This window comes from Cottoperca gobio, chromosome 3 (assembly GCF_900634415.1).
Source record: "Cottoperca gobio chromosome 3, fCotGob3.1, whole genome shotgun sequence".
Lineage (NCBI taxonomy): Eukaryota > Metazoa > Chordata > Actinopteri > Perciformes > Bovichtidae > Cottoperca > Cottoperca gobio.
In genome coordinates this window covers 7,641,531-7,668,839 of record NC_041357.1, presented here as the reverse complement: position 1 = coordinate 7,668,839, position 27,309 = coordinate 7,641,531, and the positions used below count along the sequence as shown (strand labels likewise).

Genomic DNA, 27,309 nt, shown 5'->3' with positions numbered 1-27,309 from the left:
CAATAACATGGGAATGATTTAATTAAATTGAGGTGACAAATTATATCTTGTGTGCATAAATTGGTGAATGGTGGCCATTTTATATTTGTTCTCTCTGTGGCCAGTCCTGGGCTCCGTAGCATTGTATTCCTGGTAGTGTGGAGGGGGTTTGGAAACACCATTTAGACCTTTATGTTGTGACACAAATATGAGAAATCCAAGGATTTAAAACATTTTTTTGAGACCCTATTTGTATTTCTGGTCATCATTTGGTGAGGGGTGGAGTCATGGCACCAGTACTATTTTTGAAATTCTGTCTGAGGGCCTGGATTATAGATTTTTTTTAAATTATCAGATATCTACTCGTCATATTGTCTTCTGTCGCAAAAAGTCGATTTTGACTGTTAAATAGACGAAAGCAAGCTGGTTAATTGTGCAACCTCCGAAGCGGGAGTCTACGAGGGGTTCCTGAATGCAGCACGAGCCGCCGATAGCAGAGTGTAGGTGTTGAGCTGTAGCAGGCCGACCCTGCCTTCATCCTCATCCGCAGCAGCAGCAGCAGCAGCAGCAGCACCGCCCCTCCCTCTGCTCCATCCACACCACTGAAGGACGGTAAGACACCTCAGCGTTTATTCTTGCTTTAGAAGCTCTAAGCTCCTGCAGACAAGGCGGTGGATATGAGTTCATTTTGAGCCGGAGGTTGATGTTATAGTGGCGTCAAAAAGCAGGCGGAGATAGACGGGACCGGTGGTCTGGCGAGGCTGCTTGTTTTATAACACCGCATCGTTAATCTGGAGCGTCAGACTGCATGCAGATTGGTCGCAGTCACTGGAGGAATCTGAATACGTGGAAACAGGAATTGATATTGACATTAACTGTATGTAAGGATTGCTGTTATATGCTTGGTGTTTGCAGAGGCTGTGGATTAACTAGCCTACACATGTGAGTAACATTATGCCTCATGATTATCAATTTCACTGCAAATAGTTGTTTACATATACTGTTACTATCAAATCAAGAGCTCACTCTATCTAATGTACTCCTGAAATGTTCCAATAGTAGCATATAGATGTGTGTAAAGTGGCTTTACGTCACATTGTGTACTTTCTGTCATATTGTAAAGGCAATGGCCAGGATTGTATTCGGTCATGCGTTCTCATTCCTCCCATTACAATCCCAGGTCACTATAGCCACCAAAAAAGACTGCAAAATGTTACCTTTTTAATGTTAAAATATATTTTCTCTAAATGTTGTCTTCCTACACGATGATCTAAATGTTGGTTGAAAGCCTTTTTCACAATGTCAGGGATATAATTCTACGAAATCCCTTAATTTTGTTGTCTAATCTCAAATATTTGACTATGTGTAATGTCTGTACAATTGTAGATAGACAGCAAACTCCTCCTCAGGTTGTTGAAACCCCCAAATCAATCCTCGTTGTAGCCACATCCCTTTCTGGCATTGTTTAATTCTCTTCCTATCATATAGCATGATACTGCAGGTTACAGTGTTGAGGGGAGGGTAGTGTAGGCCTTCAGCCTCTCTGACTCATGCTCACGCTTTAACCCACAGTTTATGTTCAGTTGTCAGCGCACTAACTGCTCTCAATTCAGTTGAGTAAATTGGTTGTGACCTGATTTTTAAGGCAGGAAAAAAGCATCTTCTGACCTGAAGACAACAGCTGAGACTCGCTGACTGTGAAGCCGAGTCTCTGGTCTGGTCAGGCCACAACAAATCATTAGTTCATGTGAAACCTGTGTAGAGATGTGGTGGATTAAACATCACTCTCTGAATAACCCCAAAGTTATGCAACAGGCTAGAGAAAAATGTCCAGAAATAGAAAGGCTCGCAGACAACTGACAGATGTTTTAATTCAGAAGCACGCAAGGCATGAGGCGTTATTTCTGTTTTATTTACATGATGGAAACGTAATATTTGTCTGAGGTAGCTGTTGAAGATCAAACTGTACGTTATAAGTCGATTAATAAATTAGTGAATCTACTTGTATCATTTAAATGGAATATTTCTCGATATGGAGAGAATTAAATATCACAATATCTTCCTCGATATCGATATTCTGCGGTTGACTTTTGGGGCTTTCACAAAATATTTACACAGTGAGTATTTTTATAAATATTCATCAGTAATGTCGATATAATGACTTAAATATAACACTCTGGTAAGTTTAGAAAATGACTTACTGTAATGCAGCCTTTAAAACCAGGAAAAGACACTTGTGCGATATCACAATATTACAATATCCAAAATCTAAGACAATTTTGAGACAAGATATCGATATATTATTGATATTTGGCCCCAAGACTGATTTGGACTATTATCAAGACACAAGAAACAATCTGAAGACTTGAACTCTTAGCCCTGCGCCTACAAATGATATTAATTATGATTCATTTAAAGATTCTTTTTCAACATTGTAGTCATTATGTCAGTGAATAGTGAAAGGTGGCTTGTTTTACCAGAAGATTAGACATTTTTGCTTGAAAAAGATAAACTGCTGCACATTTTTCACAATTTGACAATCTGACATTAATGTAACAAAGAATTTACTAATTTAAAGAATGTAAATAATGTTTAGTTGCAGCCCTACTACCATTGTAGTTAGATCACCCAGTTAGCCTGACTAGTGGTATATCATCACGACTGGACGCTGTCTTTGAAATGTCCTTGAGCCGCCTTCATCTTTCACACTGATCGAAGCATGTGGACATGCAGGCTGAGCAGGAGGACAGCGGAGCAGCACAGGTCATCTGTAGTGTTTCTGTGAAGGACCTTGTTTCATAATGTTGAAAGCCGACTGAATGCGATCAGATTGGATTCTTTGTATTATTAGATTCATAGACCCCCTGTAGTGTGTTCTGTGAACTCCCATAATGCCTGAGGGTGGGTGAGGCAGAGTGCTGAGCTCAGCAGGATCAGGCAGGGTGGAGCGTGGGGAGCGTGGATGCCCAGCAACAAGGATAGTCGTTTGTGCTGGTTCGGTGAAGGTGTGGTCCCCGACCGACCGGGGCTGCATTCACTCCACTGGTGGGACACTTCAAAATCAGCACAGGCCAGCTAATTTAATTTAATCTGCTCCTTTAAAAAACAGATGTGCTAGTAGTGCGTGCTTTATTTCTTCAATGATGTCTCTACAGCTTTTAACATTTAACTATACTCATTGAATTATGTGTAATTTACGACACCTACGGGTGAGATTGCAAAAAGGTCATTTTAGCTCCATCTAAAGGGGTCAGCATGCTTCGAGTAGAGTACTCGTCTTTTTGTCGAACAGGTGTGGAACTTTTTTTATTCTAAGATGCATTGCAATTTCGGACGTGGACCATTCTGCATCGAGGCAGAACCTCAGCACCAAATGTGGATTAATCCGCCACTGATGCAACAAATGCAATATTTCTGTTTTAGGAATTAAATAAAACATTTATTTTAAGGTGTTCATTAGGAACCACTGGACTAACCACATACTGTAGGCTAAGGAAATCAGAAAGTATTGAGACACTATTTTTGGTTTGGGATTTAGGAACAATAAGAGAATTATAGAATAACACCACCGAGGTTTATTTGTGCAGCAGGTGACAGTGTAAGAAGTGAAATATGCTCATCTTATAGAGGCAGGTATCAGTTTGTTGTTGTAACAATGTGTTGTGGGGTGAAAGTGTCTTTCAGAGCCCTCTGCTCCTGCTGCGAGTAGTAATTACAGCAGATCTGTATCTGTTCACACTGGAGCTGTCCCCTGTACACATAGACACACCATCGTTTGATGGCTCACCTTCAAATTGTCCTCAGTGCACCCTTCTAACAAAGCATAGTATAAGTGCTCATTTAATTAGCCATGTTTGTGTTCAAGTTGTTCTCTTTTAAAGGGTCCTACAATATTGTGTATCCAGAATGAGAGCAGGGTGCTAATTATGATATTGTGCAAATAAAGACACATCAATTGAAAGTTTAATTCAATTGTTCAATTCAGTAGAGCAGTGGGAAAGGTTTCTTACAACGCCAGTGCTAGACATTACAGGACCACAGGGGTTGTCTGGGTAATTAAATAGATGTCATATCATCCGATGTCACGTTCATCAATTATGTGCAAACCTCCTTTCATGTTAAATCATTTTCTTTTTTCGGTCAGTTTGTACTGTCTAATAGCATGCATTATATATAAGTAATGCGTCATCATTGAGTCAGTGCAAACAAAACACCACAACATATTTGCTTAATTGATACAAAATTTAACCAAAATCCAAAAGGATTTAAGCAATACATCATAAAATGCTCACAACAAAATATTAAGCTCAGTGATTGGATTTGTTTTACCACAGACACATTTCTTTAAAAACATTTATATGTGCAGCAAAGGATTCGTTGTGTATTGAAATGGAAAACGGAAGAAGTCAGTGGGCTTAATGCAAGAACATTTTCTGATCTCTTAAATAGAACAATATGGCTGAGTTGTTATAAACACAGTCAACATTGTTTTCTAAAAGGAGTTGCTCATAGTTTGTGCTGATGATTCAACCAGGAGAGGTCCATGTCTATGTTGGAAATGTCTGTGGAAAAACTGTATCAGATTTTTACTGCCCAAACATTGGCTGCTCGAGTTAACTGAGCCCACGTTTCTACACTAATAAATATATTGATAGACTCTGATTGGCTGACAGCAGCAACGTCTCTGATTCAAATGAGCTGTACCCTGCAATTTTCAGGCTTTCCAGTTGAAATATAATAATATTATGTATGAACTTCCATGAATTGTGTAAAGAAAGCCAATCAGGATCAATCCAGTAATGATGTCTTTCCTGGAGTAGGCCTGAAACAACGTGGAAATAATGACGTGAATAAAATCCAAATTTGACAGCATCTTCATGAAGTGCCTGTGGATATATTTCCCTACATGATATACAGTATGTCTTTACTGTATGTGAGTCAGTGGGTTGCACCGGCTCTAATTCAGCCCTTTGGTTATTTCCCTCCAGGCTCACCTGAGAAGTGTTAATACATCTGACGGTGAAAGCAGCTGGTAGAAATCACCTGCATGTCACAGTAACGTCCCTCTAAGGAAATGTAGACTGGCGTGCTGTTTTTTATAACTCTGTCCCTGTTGCTTGGAGTCATGATTCACTTTGATGTTTCATTTCCTGCAGTTATAGTTGATTCAGTGCACTGAGCCAGTTTATGTGTTCTGTATACAGTCTGATGGACGAGGTGTTAATTAAAGAACGGGACAGTAAACAGGGATCTACCAACATTAATCATGTTCCCCCGAAAGAAGAAACATCACCTCTGCTTCAGTTACACAGCCGACTGTGCGGTAACCTTCTCCTTTTTAGCACCTTTAAGCTTATTGTTTTGGTTTAATGGCAACCTTTAGGTTCACGCTTATCTTTTCAACCTCTTCTTAATCAGAAAGCTAGTAGGCAGCTTATGTCAGCAAAATAAGCCCTGATAAACCCACTATACACCTGCTCGACAGACAGGAACAATTAATGACTAGCTGGCGAACATCGTGGATCATTTTGCGGCCAAAGAGACCGCTATTTTTATCAGTCTTGGGTGGAGACCAAAAACTGAGCTAAAAGAAAGTGACATTGGACTTGCATTCATCAGTGAAACACAACACAAGTGAACACTAATGCGAATGTTGTGCCATATCTGTTTAAATCGACAATGTTTGCTAACACGTTTGCCATATCATCTTTATTGCCGTGTTAAATCTACGATTTCCAAGTTGTCTGTTAGCATGTGTACAGTTAGCATCGTAACATGCTAATATTTTTAAGACGTTAGTATGGATGTAGAAGTACAGCTATAGGCTTAACAAATCATCTCATTACCTTTAGAAGTATCAAGTCATGACTTGGACTCAGTGGTAGAGCTACATGCATGTTGATACCAAAGTTCATCGCAATCCATCCAATAGCTGTTGAGATGCTTTAGGCTACAACTAACTAACATCTAAGAGCTACGTTGGTGGCGTGGCTGAAATGTAAATTAAAGCATGTCTAGACAAAGTAATTCTCCTGAATAACGTAAACATCCTAAATTGATATCTGACGGGGTTAGATTGCTTCTATAACAAACGGTAATTATTACACTACGGCCAACGAGTGCTCTTAACCCCACTCATTATACTCAGATTCAGCTTTCCCTGCTGTAACTAATAACTCTTGTTGTAAAGGAAGGGTATCATTTATCATGCTGCCACTCAATGACACACAATGAACTAGCTTGGAGGTTATAAACAAAAGCTGCGGCCAGCTGGAAACCGAACGAGCAGCGACCTGCCAGAACACAACCTGATCAGTTTGTTCTCAGGAGCTTCTGTGGCCAAAAGACTTTCATACTCAATTTGCTCAAACAGGTGGGCTTTTGAAATCATCCCTAACTTGTATATAAGTTATAAAACACTGAGTTGTGTTGTGTGAAAGTAAATTATTCATTTGAGATATCTGTAATAAAAAGATATTGCATGTTAGACTGAAGAATATGGCTGCATGTGTCCAGAGTCAGCACTTCCTCTGTCTGACGTACTCTTGGTGTTATCATAGCAGTGGAAATGCTGAACCACCATAGGCCACATTTTCCAGTTGTATATTTAACCACTGTGGATAATTAGTAGGAGACTGTGGAGTCCCACAGAGTGACATATATAGGACATGGTCTACTTTCACCACACAAACAAACACAAACACTCAGCTGACATGTCTCTCGACCTCAGGTGCCATGCCAGCATGTGAAGCTGTGGCAATGAGTGGGCAGAGAATGTGTCGCAGTCGGCTGCAGGCCGCTTCCCATCATGCACGAGTGTGTGGGCTCGCTGTGCTTTCCATTGATTCTTTAATGCTATGAAACACCCACTCACTATCAGACATCTCACTTAGATTCTCAAGTGTAGAGGAAAGCTTTTCTTCTGCACTATCTTACTTTGTATAGCTCGGTGAAGACAAAACACTTTTACCAGATTGTGTGGAAATGGAGCATTTTAAATCCTCTTTTAATGGAGGATGTACACAGCACAGACATTGTAATTTAGTCTCTTAGACATTTAACACATCCTGGTATTAGGAGCAGTGGGCAGCTATTGTATCAGAGCCCAGGGAGCACTTCAGTGCCCAGCAGATGAACTAGTTCCTCTCAAAGTACCGGTCCACACTGCATGTATATGTGTTCACATACAAACACTGTATAAGAGACTAGAATGTGCATTCTTGATCTTTGCTACAGTTTACAAAACAACCTCAAGGCCCATTTAGTAGCTTATCCCTAAGCATTTGATCATATCAAAAAAACAATTCTTAAGATGGAGTTTGTCCAGTTGTAATGGAAGTGCAGATGTTTCCATACATTTCCAGTTTTCTTTTTTTCAGAGGACTTCTCATCCATGTCGGCTTAATTAAACAGACTGAAGGTCTATTCTTTCTATGGAATCACACAATCTCTCTCATAAGGAAATGGAAAAATTGAAATTTGAAAATCTACAATTCCTGTAAAGCTGGGCACACTCCATCTGCTGAAATCAAGGGATATGATGGAAAGCTGAGACACCTGTTATCTTGTCGTATAGCAGATATCTTCTCACAAGTTTAAAATAGTAAATCTTAATTATGAGGTACAGAAGTCATAATCCTCCAAAGTTTTTTCCCGTTGGGAATGCACTGCACTTCCATTGAAACCTTTTCATGGTCTTCATCATGATGAAGACTTTAACTGATTAAACTCATAAAATCACAACAGCTGCTGAGCTTCCATGTCAAATCCATCCCCATGACAACTATAAGTACAGTATGTTAGCATGTTCTCAGCTGAAAGCCTGAAGCTGTGAGATCGGTTCTTCCCCTGCATCATATAATCCACAGGCAACCCCGACCAGTCCTTATCCAGTTGTTACCAAGGGAACAGTACTGGTCTAATGCACCACCATAATCTCATGTGTGGCGCTTGAGTTGCTTTATCCGTCGGAGCCGACAGATTGTCACAGTTTTACTAGCATCCACACTCCCTCGGTTAATCTTCAATCATTAGTCTGTTGTATTCAGCCCGATGAGGCACGAGCCGCGAGCCGCGGCGGCCCAGGCTACATTTGTTTCCATGATAACGGTCTGAATGAGGTGTGGGCACACAAGTGTCTTTACAGTGAGATCGTCCTTGGACAGCTTGAAATTGGAATGAGAAGAGCGAGGCGGTTAATTGCCTTCTCCGACATGCAGAGCGTTTATATCAGTTGGCTGGAGTGGCAGTGTTTTGTCATAATTCAGGGGAGCAGCGAGGAATCATGGGAACCATGAGCACAGGAGGCCCCGGAGGCCCACGCTACCTTTCACCTCATCTACACACAAACATCTTTTCATCTACAGCAAAAGCTCATGTTCATTGACACACCCGGGACCTTGATTCTAACTATAGTAAGTATAACTCTCCAGTAGTTTCCTCTTTAAAAGCTGTTTGCAGACCATCAATACGTTTGTACGTCTGTAGCCTACATCAAGCATCAGACAGAGTTGGTTTCAAATTCTGAGACAGATTCTTAAGAAGCTTTTAGTTATTATATGATCACATATTTCCTGAACAAATTTAGGAAAAGAGCTACAATTAATTGATTAATCAATTAGTTGATTAAAAGAAAATGAATGGACATAAATTCAGATAAACCTTTTAGTTCCAGCTTCTCAACTTTTCCTGTTTCATATTCCTGTAAATTAAATATCTTTGGGTTTTGGATAGCTGGCTGGACAAGTCATTTTTAAAACTTCATAGGATTTTCGAAAATTGCAATTGGCAGTTTTCTGTCATTTTACAGTCCATTAATACGCGTTATGTTGTTTTTAAGTTTCACTTTCACAACGTAGTAGGTGCAGTTTGGCCCGTCTGACGCATTAGAATGTGAGCGATAACCACTGAAAACACCCATTTAATACAAAAGTACTTTTTAGTCAGGACATTAACAAGCTCTTCCTAAGATTAGACCCATGTCATGACTGGAATGGCATCAAGTACTGTATTTAATTAATTCCATTCATGACATTTACTTGAATAAACAATTTATTTCCTTTATGACTCTGGTGGTCAACAGTGAGTCAAATATGCTAATACCTGTTCTACGATGTGAAGGTGGTTTTGTCTTCTTTCCAGCAGCTCTTTGTCTTTCAGATGTCTTTCTTTCTGGTGTCATTGCTCAACTTAATGTGATGTCATAACTGTTAAAGGCACTAAAAGAGATGAGATAATAATACATACAGTACGGCTCATCTGTGAGGTCAGGGAGCCCTCCCTGAAATAAATCTGTCAGAGGTAGCGATGGTTTTAAAAACAGAGACTTTTACTGCTGCTAGTTTAGCTGATGCATGGAAGAGTATACAAGTGCAATCTTAAACATAATAGGTGTCGCTACCTTCAAAGCACTCTGGAAGTCTGACAATGTAATAAATCCTTAAAAACCTTGTCTCCAACAAGGGTCCAACATTTACTCAGTAGTCCATATGTTCTCATTTAGGCAGGCCACCCTCAAAAGTGGGGTGTTGATAGACTCGACGAGTTAATTCATTCAGTGTACAATATTCATGCTGCATACAGTAAATACCTTTTCTCTGGTGTTGTTGTTATTTTAACAGCCTCCTGGGTTCAGAGAGAGAAGAAAACCATAACCATCAGTCCCACTCTACTTGTTTGATCAGCAGCTGAACACTTTCAGATTGTGAACCTATTTCAGATGAGAATGTGACAGTAAAACAACAACATCTATAAACTGGGCCATAAACCTGCTGCTGATCTAACGCTGGCTGTTAGTTGCACAAATACGCTCATGATTCTGACTCGTTCCCACAGATTCAGGTAAAACTGTTACATTGTAGAGTGACACCGTTGCCAGTGTCTCATGTACCGGCGACATGTTCTCTGACCTAACACATAACCCCTGAATATTAAGGGATGACATTTCCTCCACCAAGTGCTGAATTAATTTGTTCATCGCTCATTGCCCTTGCCTCCTCTTCCAGCAAGGGAAGGAGACACAAACACTCTTTGACAGCTCCTTAACATTTTTGAGGCGGAGGAAGAGAACAGCAACATCTTCATTCTAATAATAGATCCCCTGATAAAGTGCCTGCATGCTTATAATGCTGCTGCTGCTGCTTTAGCCCTCGCCTTCACCTCCTGTACTATGTGATGCTGCGTGCATACTCCCTTGCAGTACGAGCCTCCCCCTCCCTCTCGCAGAAATGCTGCAATGCGTCTCCCTCAGCCAGGACTGGGTCAGTGTAACTCAGCTAGCAGCAACAGCCAAGAAGCATCCCCATAGCAACAGCCAATGAGGCTGAGGGATTAAGTTTTGTGTTATTGTTATGATTGTATATGAGAAGAGAGTTTTTCCACTCCAGGATTAAACTTGTCGGGGGGGTTTTAGTTAGGGTCAGTGGAGAAATAAGATGGCAAGTGAGCAAACGAGAAAACGGGGCGGGGTTGAGGGTGCTTATGCACGGCCAGATGTGCAGTGTGACAGATGATGGAAGACAGGGCTTTATATTGTCACTTTGTCAGTGAATGTCGCTGGTCATACAGTATTGTCATACTAGGAAACATTGTTTTTCCTTATTATTTAAGATTTCAACAAGCAGCTCAGTTTACAGCAATTCTTCTTTAGAGTTGTCAGACATCCTATAGGTTGTGAATCGACCACTTCTACTTCACACTTAATGATTCTCTCTATATACCAAAATGAAATAAGAATCGTTTATTTTTTACCTCAAAATGAGCCCTTCATATCCTATAAGAGCGAGTCCTCTTCCACAGAGTCCGCAATGTTCCTACATTAGCGCAGAATAAACTAACCAAACTCTGCCTCTATAGAGGTCCTTTCACATTGTTCCTTTACCTGAAGGCCACCGTAGTTCTCCAACAGGCTTGGAAAGGGAGAGCAGAGGGGTATTCATTTGGTTGCAATCTGCAACCTCATCGCTAGATGCCACAATATCCTACACACTGCCCCTTTATTTGGCTTGGTGTAGTCATAAGGTTTTTGTTTTTTTCTGTGTTTCCTGCAGGCCAGCGGATTCTCCAATATCAGAGTGATGTCCTGGAGACAGTGGTGCTGGTGAACCCATCAGAGGAGACCGCTGCCTCAGAGGTGAGTCACACCTCGACAACACAGACAAAGCACAGCATGGTGGGGATGACCCGATGCTCTGAATCCTTTTTTAAATGTTCTGTTTTTTTATATAAACCACACTATGGAGTTTCTAGCCAAAATCTTCAGTTTGGATTGAACCGGGTTTCACTTACGAAAAACTCAACAGCACCTGCCGTTCACTATTCATATCCAATGAGAGGCCCATGTCTCTCCTGTTAGTGAGCAACAGTAAATACACTCAGTGTGAGACACAGACACTTCTTTGAGTTATAAAAAAACCCACTCATGCCTCAGATTTGACAAATTAGTCAGTTGCTATCTTAGACTTTGACCTCCAGTGAAATAAAATAATTCAACATTCTGAAATGACTTAACCTTGGACAAGCTACTGAACCCCCCAATTGCTTGAGTGTGTGTGAATGTTTATGTGTATATATAAGCGTTAATTTACCATTTATGGAAGACACAGCAATAATGTTATTATTATACTGTTGTTATAGTTGGTTATTCTGTACTCTACCCAGATTCGATCTCTGATCACTGACTTTGCTGGGAATAAGTTGCTGATACTGAGTGGCCAAAGCTCTGAGCAAGGAGGTGATATCCTATTGCAAGGTGGAGCCTTCACCTGGCAGCACTTCTCCGACATCATCTCCAACCCTCAAGTAAGTCAAGTACGCTTTCTCTCCAAATACGTCTGTACAGTGTATGGATCAACTTTTGTAAAGCATACAGTTAGACACAGTTATTTTAGTTTGTTTTTCACTGTCACTGTGTTCCCAGGTGATTGAACTTCTGTCCAGGGCGTCTTCAGAGCAGCTGTCCAGGCTTACAGTTTCCTGTGAGGGAGACGGGGGCTGGAGCTCCCTGGGCCAAAGCCAGGAGCAGCAGTCACTCCAAAATCTTCTGGAATACCGCCTGAACCCCGAGCCTCACCTCCCCGAAATGGACGGGATCACAGAGTTCACCGAGTATGTCTCAGAGACAGTGGATGTGCCATCGTCCTTTGACCTTCTGGAGCCCCCGACCTCTGGAGGTTTTCTGAAGCTGTCCAAACCCTGCTGCTACATCTTCCCTGGAGGCAGGGGAGACTCTGCTCTGTTTGCCGTCAACGGATTCAACATCCTGGTGGATGGCGGTTCTGATCGCAAGTCTTGCTTCTGGAAGCTGGTTCGCCACCTGGACAGGATCGACTCTGTTCTGCTCACCCATATTGGTGCAGACAACCTCCCTGGCATCAATGGGTTGTTCCAGAGAAAGATTGCAGAGCAAGAAGAGGGGCAAAACCAAGGATCTGGCTCCAGCAGCAACGGTGAATGGATAAAGAACCTGATCTCTCCTGAGCTTGGGATTGTATTTTTCAATGTCCCAGAGAAGCTCCGGATGCCTGAGTCCACGCTGAAAGTGAAGCGAAGCATTGAGGAAGCATCTCTTACATTGCAGTACCTCAACAAGCTTGGTATCACACCAGAGCCCCTTCACAGGGTAGTTAGCAACACCATTGAACCCATCACACTGTTCCACAAACTTGGTGTTGGAAAGTTAGATATGTATGTCTTAAACCCTGTAAAAGAGAGCAAGGAGATGCAGTTTCTAATGCAGAAATGGGCTGGAAACAGCAAAGCCAAGACTGGGATTACAATGTCCAATGGAAAAGAAGGAGAAATATCTGTACCCTATTTGACATCAGTTACCGCTCTCATTGTTTGGATTCCTCACCGTCCAACAGAAAAGATAGTCAGGGTGCTCTTCCCTGGAAATGCACCGCAGAATAAAATTTTCGAGGGCCTTGAGAAACTGAAACACCTCGACTTCCTGCGATACCCAGTGGCTACCCAAAAAGACATATCATCTGGTGCACCTCCTCCAATCATCAAACAGACTAAAATGAGATCAAGAACTGACAGCAAAGAGAGTCTAAAGTCTTCACCCAAACCACACTCTAAAACAACAAAGAAGGAAACCAGTGGGCAGGAGGAAGAGTCCAAGAGTGACATCACTAAAGAGAACAAAGTAGAAAAGAAGGAAGAGAAGAAACTCAAAAGTGAAAGTCTAAAAGCCACCAAACAACAGAAAAACAGTGAGGTGGCCCCTGTGGCAGTCAAGATGGAGAAAAAGAAAATATCCAAGGAAAAAGCAGCCAAGCATGAGAAAGTGTCCAAGATGGATGAAAAGAAGGACAAAGAGAAAAAAGAAATTAAGAAAGAGAAACGCGAAGTAAAGAAAGATGAAAATATTAAAAAAGAAGACAAAAAAGAAAGTAAAGCCAAGGAGGATAAAAAGAAGGACCCAAGTAAACCGGAGTTGAGAAGAATCACTAAACCTGACCTGAAACCGCTCACCCCGGAAGTGAGAAAAACTCTGCATAAGGCTAAGGCTCAGGCTAAGCCCAAGACAGACAAAAATAAAGCAGTTAAAGAGCAAGCAAATGAGAAAAAGCCGGTCCCAAAGAACATCCCTGAGGAGATCGCAGCAGCAGCTTTGGCTGACAGGTCCATTGTGTCCTCCCCAGAGGACCTCACTGAGGATTTTGAAGCTCTGAAACAAGAAGAGCGGTCCAAAGTTAAGAGTGAGCCTATCCAGAATGATGTGATGTTTGGGCATTCACTGTACACAGATACTAAAGTTCCTTCCTTAGTTTTCACTGATGAGAAAGTCTCATCCTCAACCACTGAGATCAAATCTTCTTCACCCAAATACCCTGTTAATCAGGGAAGAAGACAACAAGGACAAGGGTGCATCAGTACAGGAGGTTACAGCCACTGAGAAGAAGGAAGCAGGCGATGGCTTTGCCAAGAAATACGAAGAGGAGAAAATGGAGAAATATGACAAATACCCCATAAAGGACGACTTCAGAGATAGATCAAAGAAGAGTGACAGCTCAGAGGAGGAGGGTGATGTAATTGAAAAAGCCGACCTTGAAGGAACGGAAGATGACGAGGTCCTGAAATATAAAACAGAGGAGGCAAAAAAGGAAAAAACTGGTAAGGATTGGGACACCAAGCCAACTGAGACAAAACCTTTATCAACCGGAGCAGCCTCCGCCTCAGAGCAATTCTCCTTCATCCAAGACGAGACCATTCCCGGCTTCTCTGAGACTGAACAGACCATCTCTGATGAGGATATCCATGAGGAACCAGAAGATAGGATCCCACAGCTGCACTATGATGTGGGCTCCTATGACATATCTGTCCCTGACGTCCCTGGTACCTTTGACTCTATGCACGGGATAAAAGAGATGAAGTTCTCTGCCGTGTCTGAGGTCAAACCTAAAGCCTTCATGGGAGGTCACGAGCATGAGCTCGCACCTTACCCTGCCATCATTGCTGCTCCTCTTGCAGAGGAGGAGCACATCTCCTCAGCAACATCCATCACAGAATATGACAAACTGTCATCCTTTGCCACGTCTGTAGCCGAGGACCAGTCGATAGCATCTGTGACAGCACCTCAGACCGAAGAGGTTGGGAGGAACTCTCTCATGCTAGACACCATCAACAGTATCCCCTCACGTGCTGAGGCCGCCCAAGGGAAAGACTATCTCCACTCAGCAGGAACCATCTCACCCACCTCCTCTTTGGAGGACGACAAGTGCTTTAAGTCTCCTTCCTCTGATGAATACCAGCCCAACATTCCTGAGATGGAGACCGATGCAAAGATCAAATCAGTCCACGAAGAAGAAGACGATGAGGAAGACGAGGATGAGGACCAGACTCCAAACGTTGACATCCCTCTGGGTAAACTCCAAGACGGCTACGAACATGCAGCCTTGATGATGCTCCAGGAGAAGCAGAAATCTCCCTCTGCCACTTTTTCTCCTCCTCCTCCTCTCTTCTCTACAATGCAGTACTCTCCCACACAGGATATCAAAGAAAACCAGTCTCTCTTTAGCTCAGAGGGATTTAAGACTGGTGCTGATATAAAGCTTGTTTCACCCCCTCCATCTTTCTCCCCTGGCTTAGACTTAGAGTCCCACTCCAGGCAGGAGAGTGAGGAAAGATGTTTAAGTCCAGATGACAGCACCATGAAACTGGCTTCACCCACACAGTCTGTGCCTACAAGTAGTGGCTACTCTCCAACAGAAGAGAAACCCTTTAAGATAGAAGACAAAGATGAAGCAGTGATCGATGTTAAAGCTGACACCCAGAAATCCATTATCTCAGACAGTAAGGCCTTTATTGGTCTGAAAGGTGACAAGACAGCTTCAACATCTGAAGAGTCGGAAGAATCCACTGAAGACAATGAGGAGGAAGATGACTATTACACCAAAAAGGATCTACAACCCGCGGTTAAGGCCAAGCTTATGGAGGCAAAAGAGGGGTGCTTCTTGGACGACGACTTTGCTTCTGAGGCAAAATCTGCAAAGACAGAAACAGAAGTCAAGGCCTCAGACAAGACACAAGTGTCTTGCACCACAGAGGAGAAACCAATACCTCAAGTGATGTACTCAGATGAAGATGAAGATGAAAAAGATGCTGATGATTTCCCAAGCGGGGTAGGGTCAAATAAGCCCTTATCAACAGATCAAAGCAAAGACGAAGGTACAGAGAAAACAGATGTTGATTCTAAAGAGGCTGAGAAAAGTGTTCATTTCAGTCTCTATAACTTTCCAGAGAAGGCGAGCAAAGAAAAGGCATTGTATATAAGACAGGACACGCCCTATGTGCATGGCAAAACATTCTCTTACAGTGACATTTACGGCTCAGTGGACTCTGATTCATATCGTCAGGAGTCCTTAGATAAAGTTGAGAAGGACACTGAAAAGGGTGAAATGGATTCACAGAACCCAAAGCCCCCATCCCCGGTAACAGCCGCAGACAAGATGTCAGAGAAGGAGGAATTCACCGTCTCCTATGGAAAAGATTCCACCCCCTCATCGTGGCTTGACTCCACGAGCACATCTGCTATACCTCCATTTGCAGAGGTAAAAGGAAAGGAAACATTTGATTACAGCACAGGTAGCCGTTTCCCTTCAGTGGCTGATAGACCCGAGGCCTCGTCCACTTCTTTATCATCAGAAAAAGATGCCTCTTTCAAAAGCCAGACTGACGGCACAAAGCCCCAGACATACTCCTCAATGACAGCATTTGTTGTAGACAAACATACTGCTACAGGCTACGGCGAGAAAGGAGCAAGTTTGGAGATTGATATGCGAAAACTAACAGCAAGGGATGAGGAGGACTATGATGATGATGAAGTTGTTGATGAATATGATGAGGATGAGGATGAGGAAGACGAAGATGAGGAGGACAACGATGACGAAAGTGCTGTTGATTCTGATATGGAGAAAGGCGCCACAGAGAAATCTGAGAAAGAAGTAAAAAGTCCAATCAGTGAAATGTTTGGCTCAACTAGGCCTGAATTTATGGTTTCTATGGCTGGATATGGCTATAACAGCCAGGGGAAGCCGAGCAGCTCTAGCTCACTCACAAAGGCTGAACACGAAGCTAAGATTGACTCCTCATCCTTCAGTGGACAGCCAATGGATTTAGGAGCGACGGGTATCTCTGGCTACTCCTCAGGGTTTGAGTACTCATATGCGAAAGGTGAGAAAGACTCATTTTTATCAAGTCAAACCACAGACAAAGGTAAAGAAGATTTCTCTTTGAAATCAACAGAGGACAGTTATTACCAGAATGACAGGGCTGATCCTGATTTTGAGAAACAGAAGACACCAGAACCTTTGAGCAAGAGATCACTGGACTCAAGCTTTCAGTACACAACCACTGCTGCCCCTGGGTACTCCTCCTCTTCAGCCTATAGCTACTCCTCCTCCACCTCGGGCTCCCTTTCCACCAGCCGTCAGTTCGGAGAGGAGCTCGAGACGCCTGCCGAGCCTCTCTTTGAGTACTCCTCCTTTAAAGATGAACAATCACTTGTCATGGATTCTTCCTTCTCTGGCTCTGCTGGCGCTAAAGACGACTATCTAGAAGTGTCTGAAAAACACATCACGGCTACAACCACAGCTGAGTCGACCCCCAGTTTAGCCCGCTTCTCACCTCCCAGCCCATTTGAGGAGATCAAAACTTTCCCCTCACTCTCGTCCACAGCCTTTGCAGAGGACAAGAAGGAGCATACAGCTTCATCAGGTGGAGTTACAGACAAAGGCCCTCAATCTGACTGCTTCTATAAGCCTGAATGGTCTGAAGTGTCCAAGCTGGACACAGCTGTTGGGTTTAGGGCCTCAGCAGGACCATTTGCTCAACCTGCAGAGCTTTCCAAGGACAAAGAGGCAGCTAGCGCCGCTCTGTTTGGTGTCACTTCCTCACCACGCCCTGACATAGAAGGCAAGCATTACTTTGAGGAGACAGACAGTAGTGAAGAAGAGGATGAGGACGCATATATGCGCGAGATGACTCGGAGGTCACCTTCCAGCGGCCTGGCTGGTAGCCTCTCATTTTCGGACAAGCCTGTTGCTCCACCTGCCAGTGAAAAGACAGTTGGTGCAATCCCTGATGTTCTTGGCTCCTACATGCCCTCACCTCTCCAGGCCAGCACGCCAGACACAGTCAACGGCCCCACAGAGGTCAGTTCAAGCGCCACCCTCCCTGCTGGAGCAGCAGCCAGTGGTGCATCTTCAGGCCCAGCAAAAGTGGAGCCCAGAGAGGGAGCAGCAGCTTACAAGAGCTCCTTTGAGTGGGAGATGTCAAAGCCCCAGATGGGGATGGTGCCCGGAGACTCTCCTCCTCATTACCGTCATGATGATGAGTTTGAAGAGGAGTGTGAGATGGAGCCAGAGCACCCTGCTCGCCCGCTGTCACTCACTTCAACCGATCAGCCATTTCACTCTCCATTCTACGCTGAAGAGTGCAGCCGAGGAGGCCAACATGACGAAGATGATGATGATGATGACGACAGCGATCAGGACCTCGCTGGTGATGTGCCCATGGGAGCCACCTCCTCTTATACCAGCCGCAGCTCTCCTGGATATTCCTCCTCCGAGTACAGGCAACCCAAACAGGATCTCTCACCTTCCTTCATCAACCCATGCATGAGGCATGTATCCAGTGACGAGGATGATGAGGAGCATGGTCGCAGAAGTGACCAATCGCAGGAGGCCGATGAGCACGATTTGTCGGTCAAGAGACGGGTTCACAAACAGCCCCAGCATCACCAGTCTAACAGCAGGGACAGCAGCTCTCTGCACCAAGCTGGTGGCATAACACCAGGGCTGGCTCTGGCCACAGAGGATACACCGCCCACCTCCGTCAGCGAGTCTTTAGCCTCTCAGTCAGACTCTGATGTGCCTCCAGGCACTGAGGAATACCCCTCGGCCACCGGTGAGGGGAACATGGACTCAGATGAGGATGCAGACTACATGCCTGTCGACAAATTATCTGCCACAGGAGGAGGCAGCCATAATTCCTCTAGGGTGAGCAATGACCCTCCTCCTACTCCCCTCATGGACCCCTACCCCCACCCCCCACGTCCAGACGTTTGCATGGTGGATCCTGACTCTTTGGACAATGGCTTAGTTAAGAAAGAGCCAAAAGCCAAGGGATTAAAGAAGACTTTGGGGAAAACCAAATCAGCATCTCCGGCCAGGCGCAAGAGGTCTCCCATGCCAGTCAAGCAGACGCCGTCTCCTCGCAGCGCCTCGCTGAAGAAGAAGGAGGCAGACAAGAGCTCACGGATGTCTCGTCTGTCAGATGGACAAGGCTCCAAAGACGATGACCTCTCAAGGTCCAGCTACAACCCTGGCAAGGGCCTGACTAATGGTGTCAAGAGCAGTTCAGGTTGGCAAACATCATTAAAAAGATAAAGGGTTTTCAGATATAACTTACATTTAACTCTACAAAACAGATTTAGTAAAGTAAAAGTGGTTTTGTTCTTTCACTCAGGCTCACAGAAGTCCGGCTCTGCAGCTGCTTCTGGCCTTCCTATTTATGTGGACTTGGCCTACATTCCCAACCACTGCAGTGCCAAGAATGTGGACCAAGAGTTTTTCAAACACATTCGCTCTGCATACTATGTGGTGAGCGGGAACGATGCAGCAAGTGGTGAACCAAGCCGGGGAGTCCTCGATGCACTGCTGGATGGCAAAGCTCAGTGGGGCTCAAACCTACAGGTAACATTTCCAACTCTATTTAGTTTGATCCTGAGGATAACTTTGTATGTTTAAAGATTGTGTCCCTGCAGAGTATATACTCTATCTAACTGTTTTACAACATTAATACAAGATAAACATGTGTGCCTGTTCCTCTCAAACGCCTAATGTTTATCAGCAAGCAATGATTTACATTTGTCCTAATGATTTACACTTTTCCTAAAACATTAACAACAAACAGCTCATGGAACATCTTGAAGTTAGCAGCAGAACTAAGACTAAACATTAATAACTCATGGACACATTGTATGAATTGTACCTATTTTGGATTTGCACCTTATTGTTATTTTAGACTGTTTATTTCTGCACTCTTCACACTTTGTATGGTAACTGCTGCACAGCAATTTCCCTCTGGATAAATACAGTTCTATCTCATCTATATAGCTGGGGTTGGGCTTAAAATATTATTGTTAAGCTAATCAAAGGATGCGGACAGCCCAAGTGACTTCATTTTGGCTATAATACACATATGAAAACATGCACATCTCTTCATGGCTGTTACATTATAATAACATCAACATCTGGATACAACCTCAGGCTTTGCTGTAATTTCATCAGATAAGTGGGAGCCCTGTGTGGAAAGAGATATTAGATCGAGTCTGAGACCCTCCCCTTGACAGCAAAGTAAAAACTAAGTGGGCAAAGCCTGATCCATCCCTGAGGATGGACTTTCTTACTTTCTTACTTTCTCTTCAAGCCTCAAAGTTAAAAATGGCTCTGATTTACTTGCACGACAAAATAAATTGTCTGAACTAATGCAGATTTTCATGTACTTCTATAAACCATGAATTATGTTGATTATCAGAGGACAATATATCTTTCTAGTCTACCAGATATTGACCAGGTAACTACATTGCAGCTTCACAAATGTCCAAACTGTGGAAACTAGGTTTTCTTTTTCTTTCTATTGCTGATGTCACATCCCTCCCTGCTCTTATCCTCTCAACCGTGTCAGTCGTGACATTTCTTCCTCTCTTGTCTTGTTACTCAGGTGACGCTGATCCCCACCCATGACACGGAGGTGACCCGTGACTGGTATCAGCAGACTCATGAGCGGCAGCAGGAGCTCAACATCATGGTCCTGGCCTCCAGCAGCACCGTCGTCATGCAGGACGAGTCTTTTCCCGCCTGCAAGATTGAGTTTTAAGACCCTTGTCTCCTTTCTCCCTCCTCCTGGCCTCCCCAGTGTAGATCTGGTTTTAATTGCTCTTCTCTATAGCCTGATATGCAAATCTGCCTCTGCTTTTGGGAATTTAACCGTAAGCAGAAACAGACCTGGATAACTGTCTATTTTTTATAGATTTTTATTCATTTATAAGCTTGTTGTGGCTATCACCATTTGTATTACAAAGGTAGTTTTCTGACTATGTCCTCCACTACATTATTATTATTTCTCAGACCTGTGAAATGAAGTTTGTTTTTTTATGTTCCTTAACTTGTCTTTTTTCCAAACCCTGTGAGACAATGAAGTCTTAGTTTATTGGCCGGGACAAAATGCCCATTGTCCTGTACAAACAAAAAGAGCATCATATAGGAAACAACATAAAATGAACGTTTGGTTGCGTGTCTTCTAATTGGCCTACATCAAAGCACAAGTTTGCACACCTTAAAGCCAGCAACACAATGATTTTCTTCCACTGAATCCCAAACATTAAGCCTTTCACAATAAAGGTGAACAATTTAATACATTTGCCGATAGAAAAGAATCATTACAGGCCAATTGTGACCAGCTGTACTTAACTTCCCTCTATTTTCCCTTTCTGTCTTTCTTCTAAAACAATGACAGTCTTTGTGCCTCCTACTGACATAGAGAGATAGAAAACGTTCCATTTGTCTTTTGAGTACATTTGCCGTAGCATAGGGAAGACCATATTCAAAAATCTGTATTGTAGTGAATTAGGATATTTCTACGGTGATCTCAAAGTGAGTATCAATTGTTACAGTAAGATTTTCTCGGTGGCTGTTATTTGTTACGGTGGATTTGACGAATACGTTTCTCTCTATAATTGTTTCTGTAGTCTTTGATGTATTTTTTCAGTGTATTTCCATATCGTTGCAGAGGATCATAAGAACTGAAGGCAGAGCCGGTGATACAAGTACAGAATCATCATCCTGATCTTTGGATTCTTCCCGTTTATATCTTTACATACCGAACAGCACTCAAAGCTCATACTGTAAGAGGAAAGTCGACAAACCTCACATCTGTTGCTGCGTCTCAAAGATCTTTATACAAAAGCTGTGTTAAAGAACGTAGAATGTATTCCACTACAACAATAGGAACATGTGGTTACGAGGAGAGATTGTGTTTGCCTGGTGAACTAAGGTGGTCGGTTCGATTGATGGTTAGAGGTTAGACTGTCACCCACATGTGCCTTTCTGTCCTGCTGTGCTGGAAGGGAAATTAAATGTGTGTTTTTGTCGTACAATTTAAGGTGTGTGCGGTACATCCACGGCTCTGCGGCGGAAGCTTCGGCGAGCTGGTCTCCTCTGTTGTCGTGAGTTTTTGTCGGTGAGAACGTCAGTGCACAAAAAGGTCCGAGTTGTACATATTGAGCATACAATGGCACTTTTAAAGCACCACCTCAGTATTTCAGACGGTGCGTTTTAGATTTCCTGGAGCTGCCACTCGAAGAAGCACAAACAATAACCAGTGTGCAAAACTTAAAGCAAAGTCTTAAATTTAGCAACATAAAACATAGAATTACAGCATCTGCACTGAAAACCTGTGCTGTTTTGTTCTTTTCTGGTTACTTTTAATTATTGGAGAAAATATAGTTTGTCTTGAGTTCAACGTTTTTAAATTGTATCATTTAACTGGCAACTTTGATTTCATTCAGTGGCAAATCAGTAGATGTTTTTAAGTAACTCTTTATTAACTTAATATTATGTGTAGATGTGCTTTTAATTTGATATTGATGATTTTATATTTTGATAAGTTTTGAGTACTTTTTAACCAGGAACAAATATAACTATCCAACAATATTAAAGGACCAACACGCCTCACCAGGTTTGCTATTTTATGATCCACAGTAAAGATCAGATATTCCTCTGTATGATATTTTATTCCCTCGACTTCTCTAGTGATGCATGTACAACAGATGCATGTACATAAAGGTGATGGCTCTTTAACAAGCAGGGAGCCCGAACCTCAGCGGCTCCAGTTGATTTGAATGTGAAGATGCAGATTACCTTTACGTTCTCAGTGGAGGACTTTAATCTCCTGGTTGCCTTGGTTACTGTGCATCATATGGTAGATCTGACTCATCGCTCACACCGGCAGTAAAAACCGTCCTGTTGTAGCCTGCAATACATCTCGACTCGTACGAGGAAGAAAACTTTGTGTGCAGATTAAACCCACCACCGTTTCTTTCTCTGGATGACACACATCATGATTTTCTGTCACATTAAAATGTCAAAAACAAGTTACACACAGTGAGGAGATGATGATGCAGCTCCTGTTTCCTGCTGATTTAAAAAGATCCAGAAACAGCTTATTTTTTCTTTAAAAAAAAAAAGGGGGTTATCGGTGATGTCAGATTTTTCCTGTTAACCCACTCTGTCAATGCATTCCTGTTTAATACTGCATCACTGTAAAGGCTGCTAATAACTAATAAACACTTCTCACATATGAGCAGACAATTCAAAACCCAGACTGCCAGACACTCATGTTAACACATTTCTATATATAGAGGATTTCCTATTATCCACACTCTTTTTCCAAACCAAGCTTAATACACGCAAAAAAAAAAAGAAAATATACAATATCTGTGGCATTCAGACTCGTCTGCCGTGAAACAAATCATCATAACGACTGTTGGTTTTCAGTGAGCCCTGCTTGTACGTGCATGTTTGAGTTCTCCTGTATTGTAATAGCTGAAAAAAAGACTTACCATAGAAATGCTATTTTAAAAGATGTATATTTAAGAAGCTAAGCTGTGCGGTACTTAGGAGGCACATGTAACCTGGCTGTGCTGTGCTGTAAAAGAAAGCCTTGTGATCGTTTTATTTCCTCTTTTCTGCTTCATGGTTCATCTCTTGTTTTAAGTGCAATATTCTCTTTATCTCTCTTTAAAGGCTTAAAAATAGAAAAACAGATTTATTGTTAAAAAGGGAAAAAGTGTGGTGAAGACCAATAAAAACATCATTTACTGAAGAATGTCTCCCTCTTGGTTTCTTTTCGTACCATCACATCACGTAAATGTTTTCCGTCTTTAAACTGATCAGGGGATTTCATTTCTAGCCCACTGGTTCCAAAACATTTTAGCTTATGACCCTTTATAGGCAAGAAATGTGCAGTTGACCAAAGTGTGTTTTTTGACCAGTTTTTAAAGTCTTGAAGATCTACGGAGCCACGCTAACAGCTCTGTGAGGTTGTGCCGAGCTAAATGCTAACATTAGCATGCTAACATGCTCACAATGTTCTTACACGCAGATGTTTCGCAGGCTATAGACCCCTAATTTCACAGCAAACATTTTGACTTGTCAAAGCAGTAAAAGCACAGGTGTAAATAATAAAGCGTCACCCGGGCCCGCCTCAACCACACCTCTGCCCATTATTGGAATAGCCAGGAGTTAGGCTTTGTCGAAACTGCCAAGATGGCAACGGACGGAGCTTCACCAGTGACGTCACTGGAGACTATGTCCATATTTTATAAAGTCTATGGTATTAAGTCATAAACGTATATATAAAAAACATTGGACAAATTAAACATTTTGACCTGATGATGGTGCTAAATGAAAAGTCAGAGGATCATCCAACAGTGGTTGAGATAGTTCACTTAAAACTACAAATGTGAACCTCTTGGTGACACTACAGGAGAAGTCGTCGATCATTAAACTCATTAGGGTGTATCCTCTGGGCACCATGAATATCCATCACCAACAGTTGTGAAGATGTTTTACAACAAAGTCAAAATGTCCATCCGGGTAGATCCTCTTCAGACTATGAATGTCCAAAAAAAAGAAGAAAAAAGAAGCAACCCCTCACATACATTCTCCGACCCATTGTGGGGGCCAGACCCACAGCGCCAGGCAGTGTTCCTTCCTCACTGCCTGAATGTAAGGATGATGTAATCTAGTGGGACACGGGAACAGTGTGGGCTTTGTTCTGACTTGTTAAACCCTTTTTCAACAGTCTGACAGTCCAAAGACCTGCAGCATTTAAAGCGTTTAGGCCCCGTGGTGCTGATATGAGCTGTTTGTTATGCAGAACAAGCTGAACACAGACAGCAGTGATTGGTGGAGTTTCAACTCCCCGTTTTTCTCGTCAGACACCGTTCGGTCTTTGTGAAGCTGATACTGAGTCGGAGGAAGGAGCAGGCTGGAAGTTGGAGGACAATCCCCGTTGTGAATAGACGCTGCAATGACATCACCTCCTGGGTCACATGATCAGGGTGGAGAACAGAGGGAACAACAGATGTGACACTTTCCCTTTTCTTCAGAGGTGGAAAATATCCAAGTCCATTCAGTGAAGTAGTGTCTATAGTGGGCTGGATATCATTTATAAATGTTCAATACAAGAACTGATTTCCACTTTAAACAATGGTGGAATGTAACTAAGTACATTTACTCAAGTACTGTACTATTCTGCTTTACGAGAGTACTTTCACTTTATGCTACTTAACACCTGTGAACATCTTACATACAAAACTTATGAGCTTGTAAAAAATGCTGCATCGATACAATAATCTTAGATATTAAGATGCTACTTGCACCTAAAATCAATAATATTCAAATAATACTAGATGTGTTTTGTGTTATTGCTACTTTTACTTCAGTGAACCATCACAATACTTCGATCACTTGAGGAATATGTACGTTTAACAAAACCCTTTTTTAATATAACCCAAAAAAGCCATATTTTTCAAATGTGAAATCACAAGCAGCTGAACAACAGTTTCAAAATGAGCAACATTCAAATTTTTAATCAGCAAACTATGAAATCATTGATTAATTAAACTATATTACAAATCTGCCGGCCATTTAATAACACATTTTAATATTTAAGTTTTCAATACTCTGCTCAAAGGACCAATTTTAGTCGTTACCAAAACAGTATTAAAGTTCAATCCTCAGTCCTACTCAGGTACTGCGCTTAAACAGTATTTCTATTTTGTTCTACTATTAACCCACCTGGCGGCTGCAGGTACTGGTCACAATGCAGATTCAGATTTTACATTTATCATGAGCTCATGAAATATGTCCTCCTGCACATCACCCTCACTGGTGACCTTCACACTGACAGCACACGCTGAGATAATGCTGACTGCAGGCGTCTCGACACATTCACCTCTAACAGATTTACTGCACACTAACGCTGTGTGACTTCAGAGGTAATTTACCTGCCGACTTTTAAGTATCATCAGGGAGAAATACAGGGTCACATCCCGTAGTGTGCAGTTGATCTGGGCGGTATTTTATGGTTGGACGCCTTAGTTCCGTTTAAAGGGAAAGTTCACCCCAAAATCAAAAACTAAAATGTTTCCTCTCACCTGTAGTGCTAGTTATCAATCTACTGTATATTGTTTTTGGTGTAAATTGCTGAGTGTTGGAGAGATCAGCTGTAAAGATGTCGGTCTTCTCTCCAATACAAAGGAACTAGATGCACTCGGCTTGTGGTGCTGAAAGTGCCAGACAATCCATTTGAAAAACTCAACAGCAATGTCTCTTTCCAGAAGTCATGACCTGGATACTCAAGATAATCTGCAGACCTTGTGGTCAGCGGCTTTCATGTAGGAACTATTTTCTTTAAGTATCACTGCGCAGAGGAACGAGAGGCTCCTGACATTGCGGGATGTCAACATTAAGGGCGTCCTCCCGTCCATGAGCAGATGCTTCTTTCTGCGCGGTGATGCAGTTAGCGGTTGTAGTTCTGCAGAAAGAAAATAGTTCCAAAATAAAAGTGCTGACCACAAATTCTGTGGATTATCTTGAGTAACCAGGTCATGATTTCTGGAAAGAGATATTGCTGTTCAGTTTTGCAAAAATAATAATTTGGCGCCTTCAGCACCACAAGCAGAGTGACATCTAGTTCCATTATATTAGAGAAGACCGACATCTGGACGCCTGATGCTACAGCATTCATTAATATTGTGAACAATTGAATTTGTGATTTCCAATTCGGCAACAACAAAATATTATTTCAATGCCAAACAAAGAATTTGAACACTTGTGTAACAACATTGTGGAAAACACTAAGTCCTACACATAATTACAGATATTAGTTACAGTTTATTAGATTATGTAAACTTTAAATCTTTAGTCCTTCCTATAAATTCAGTTCTTATACTGTACACGATTATTATATTTAATGGGTTTATTTCAGAGGACAGATACAAAACCAAACAAAGTCGACCCACAGATGGACTTTACATTCCAATAGCTGTATTTTGTAACATTGTTAGAAGTATTACAGAATATTGTGGAGGTTTCATATAATGATCTTTCTAAAACCAAATGATTAAATGTCACACAGACCGGCAGTATAAGAACAGACAGCTCAGTACAGTGAGCAACAGGTTTGAGGAAAACACACAGTGCATCTAAACCAAAGCTGATGATCCAACAGGGGGAAATATCAGACATCAAATGTGATTTCAGTTCACAAAGTGCTCAGCAGGGAGATCTTTATTGGATTACTAAACAGTCCATCAGACGCTTCATCCTCAAAGATTAAAAGGTGGATTTCTGAGCAGGTTTTAAAGGGTCACTTCACCCAAATTACAAAACGGATTGTCTCACCTTTAGTGGCATCCATTGAGATACTTCTGGTTTTATTTGTACGAGTTTTGAGACGTCAGTCTCTGAGATTTCGTGAACACAATTTGCTTTGTGGTGCTTACAGCTTTGAAATAAAGGCCTGAAGGCTTTGTCCACATTCACAATCAACACAAAAGGAACGGCTGTAAAATGATGAAATTGTTTCTGAGCATCACAAACACCCCGTAACAGTTCTCTGTATGATCACAATCACAAATGGCCAACCTTGGGGCCTGTATCCTTTATTTCTCTTGCTTCTGCTCACCTCCAGTAGTATAACGTGTCACCTTGCTGCAGAGACCTACAGCTGTACTCCAGCACGCTGACATCACGG

General features: G+C 42.3%; 1 protein-coding gene across 1 annotated transcript in view; it reads left to right on the top strand.

The window, feature by feature from the left end:
- map1aa (microtubule-associated protein 1Aa) overlaps positions 1-23,025 on the top strand; it is a 37,893-nt gene extending 14,868 nt beyond the window's left edge. Inside the window, 6 exon segments of the mRNA XM_029455342.1 lie at positions 11,028-11,110; positions 11,638-11,778; positions 11,897-13,825; positions 13,827-18,846; positions 18,952-19,178; positions 20,209-23,025. Coding sequence (XP_029311202.1) covers positions 11,028-11,110; positions 11,638-11,778; positions 11,897-13,825; positions 13,827-18,846; positions 18,952-19,178; positions 20,209-20,364 — 7,556 coding nt within the window. The 3' untranslated portion in view covers positions 20,365-23,025.
- Positions 23,026-27,309: the final 4,284 nt, after the last annotated feature.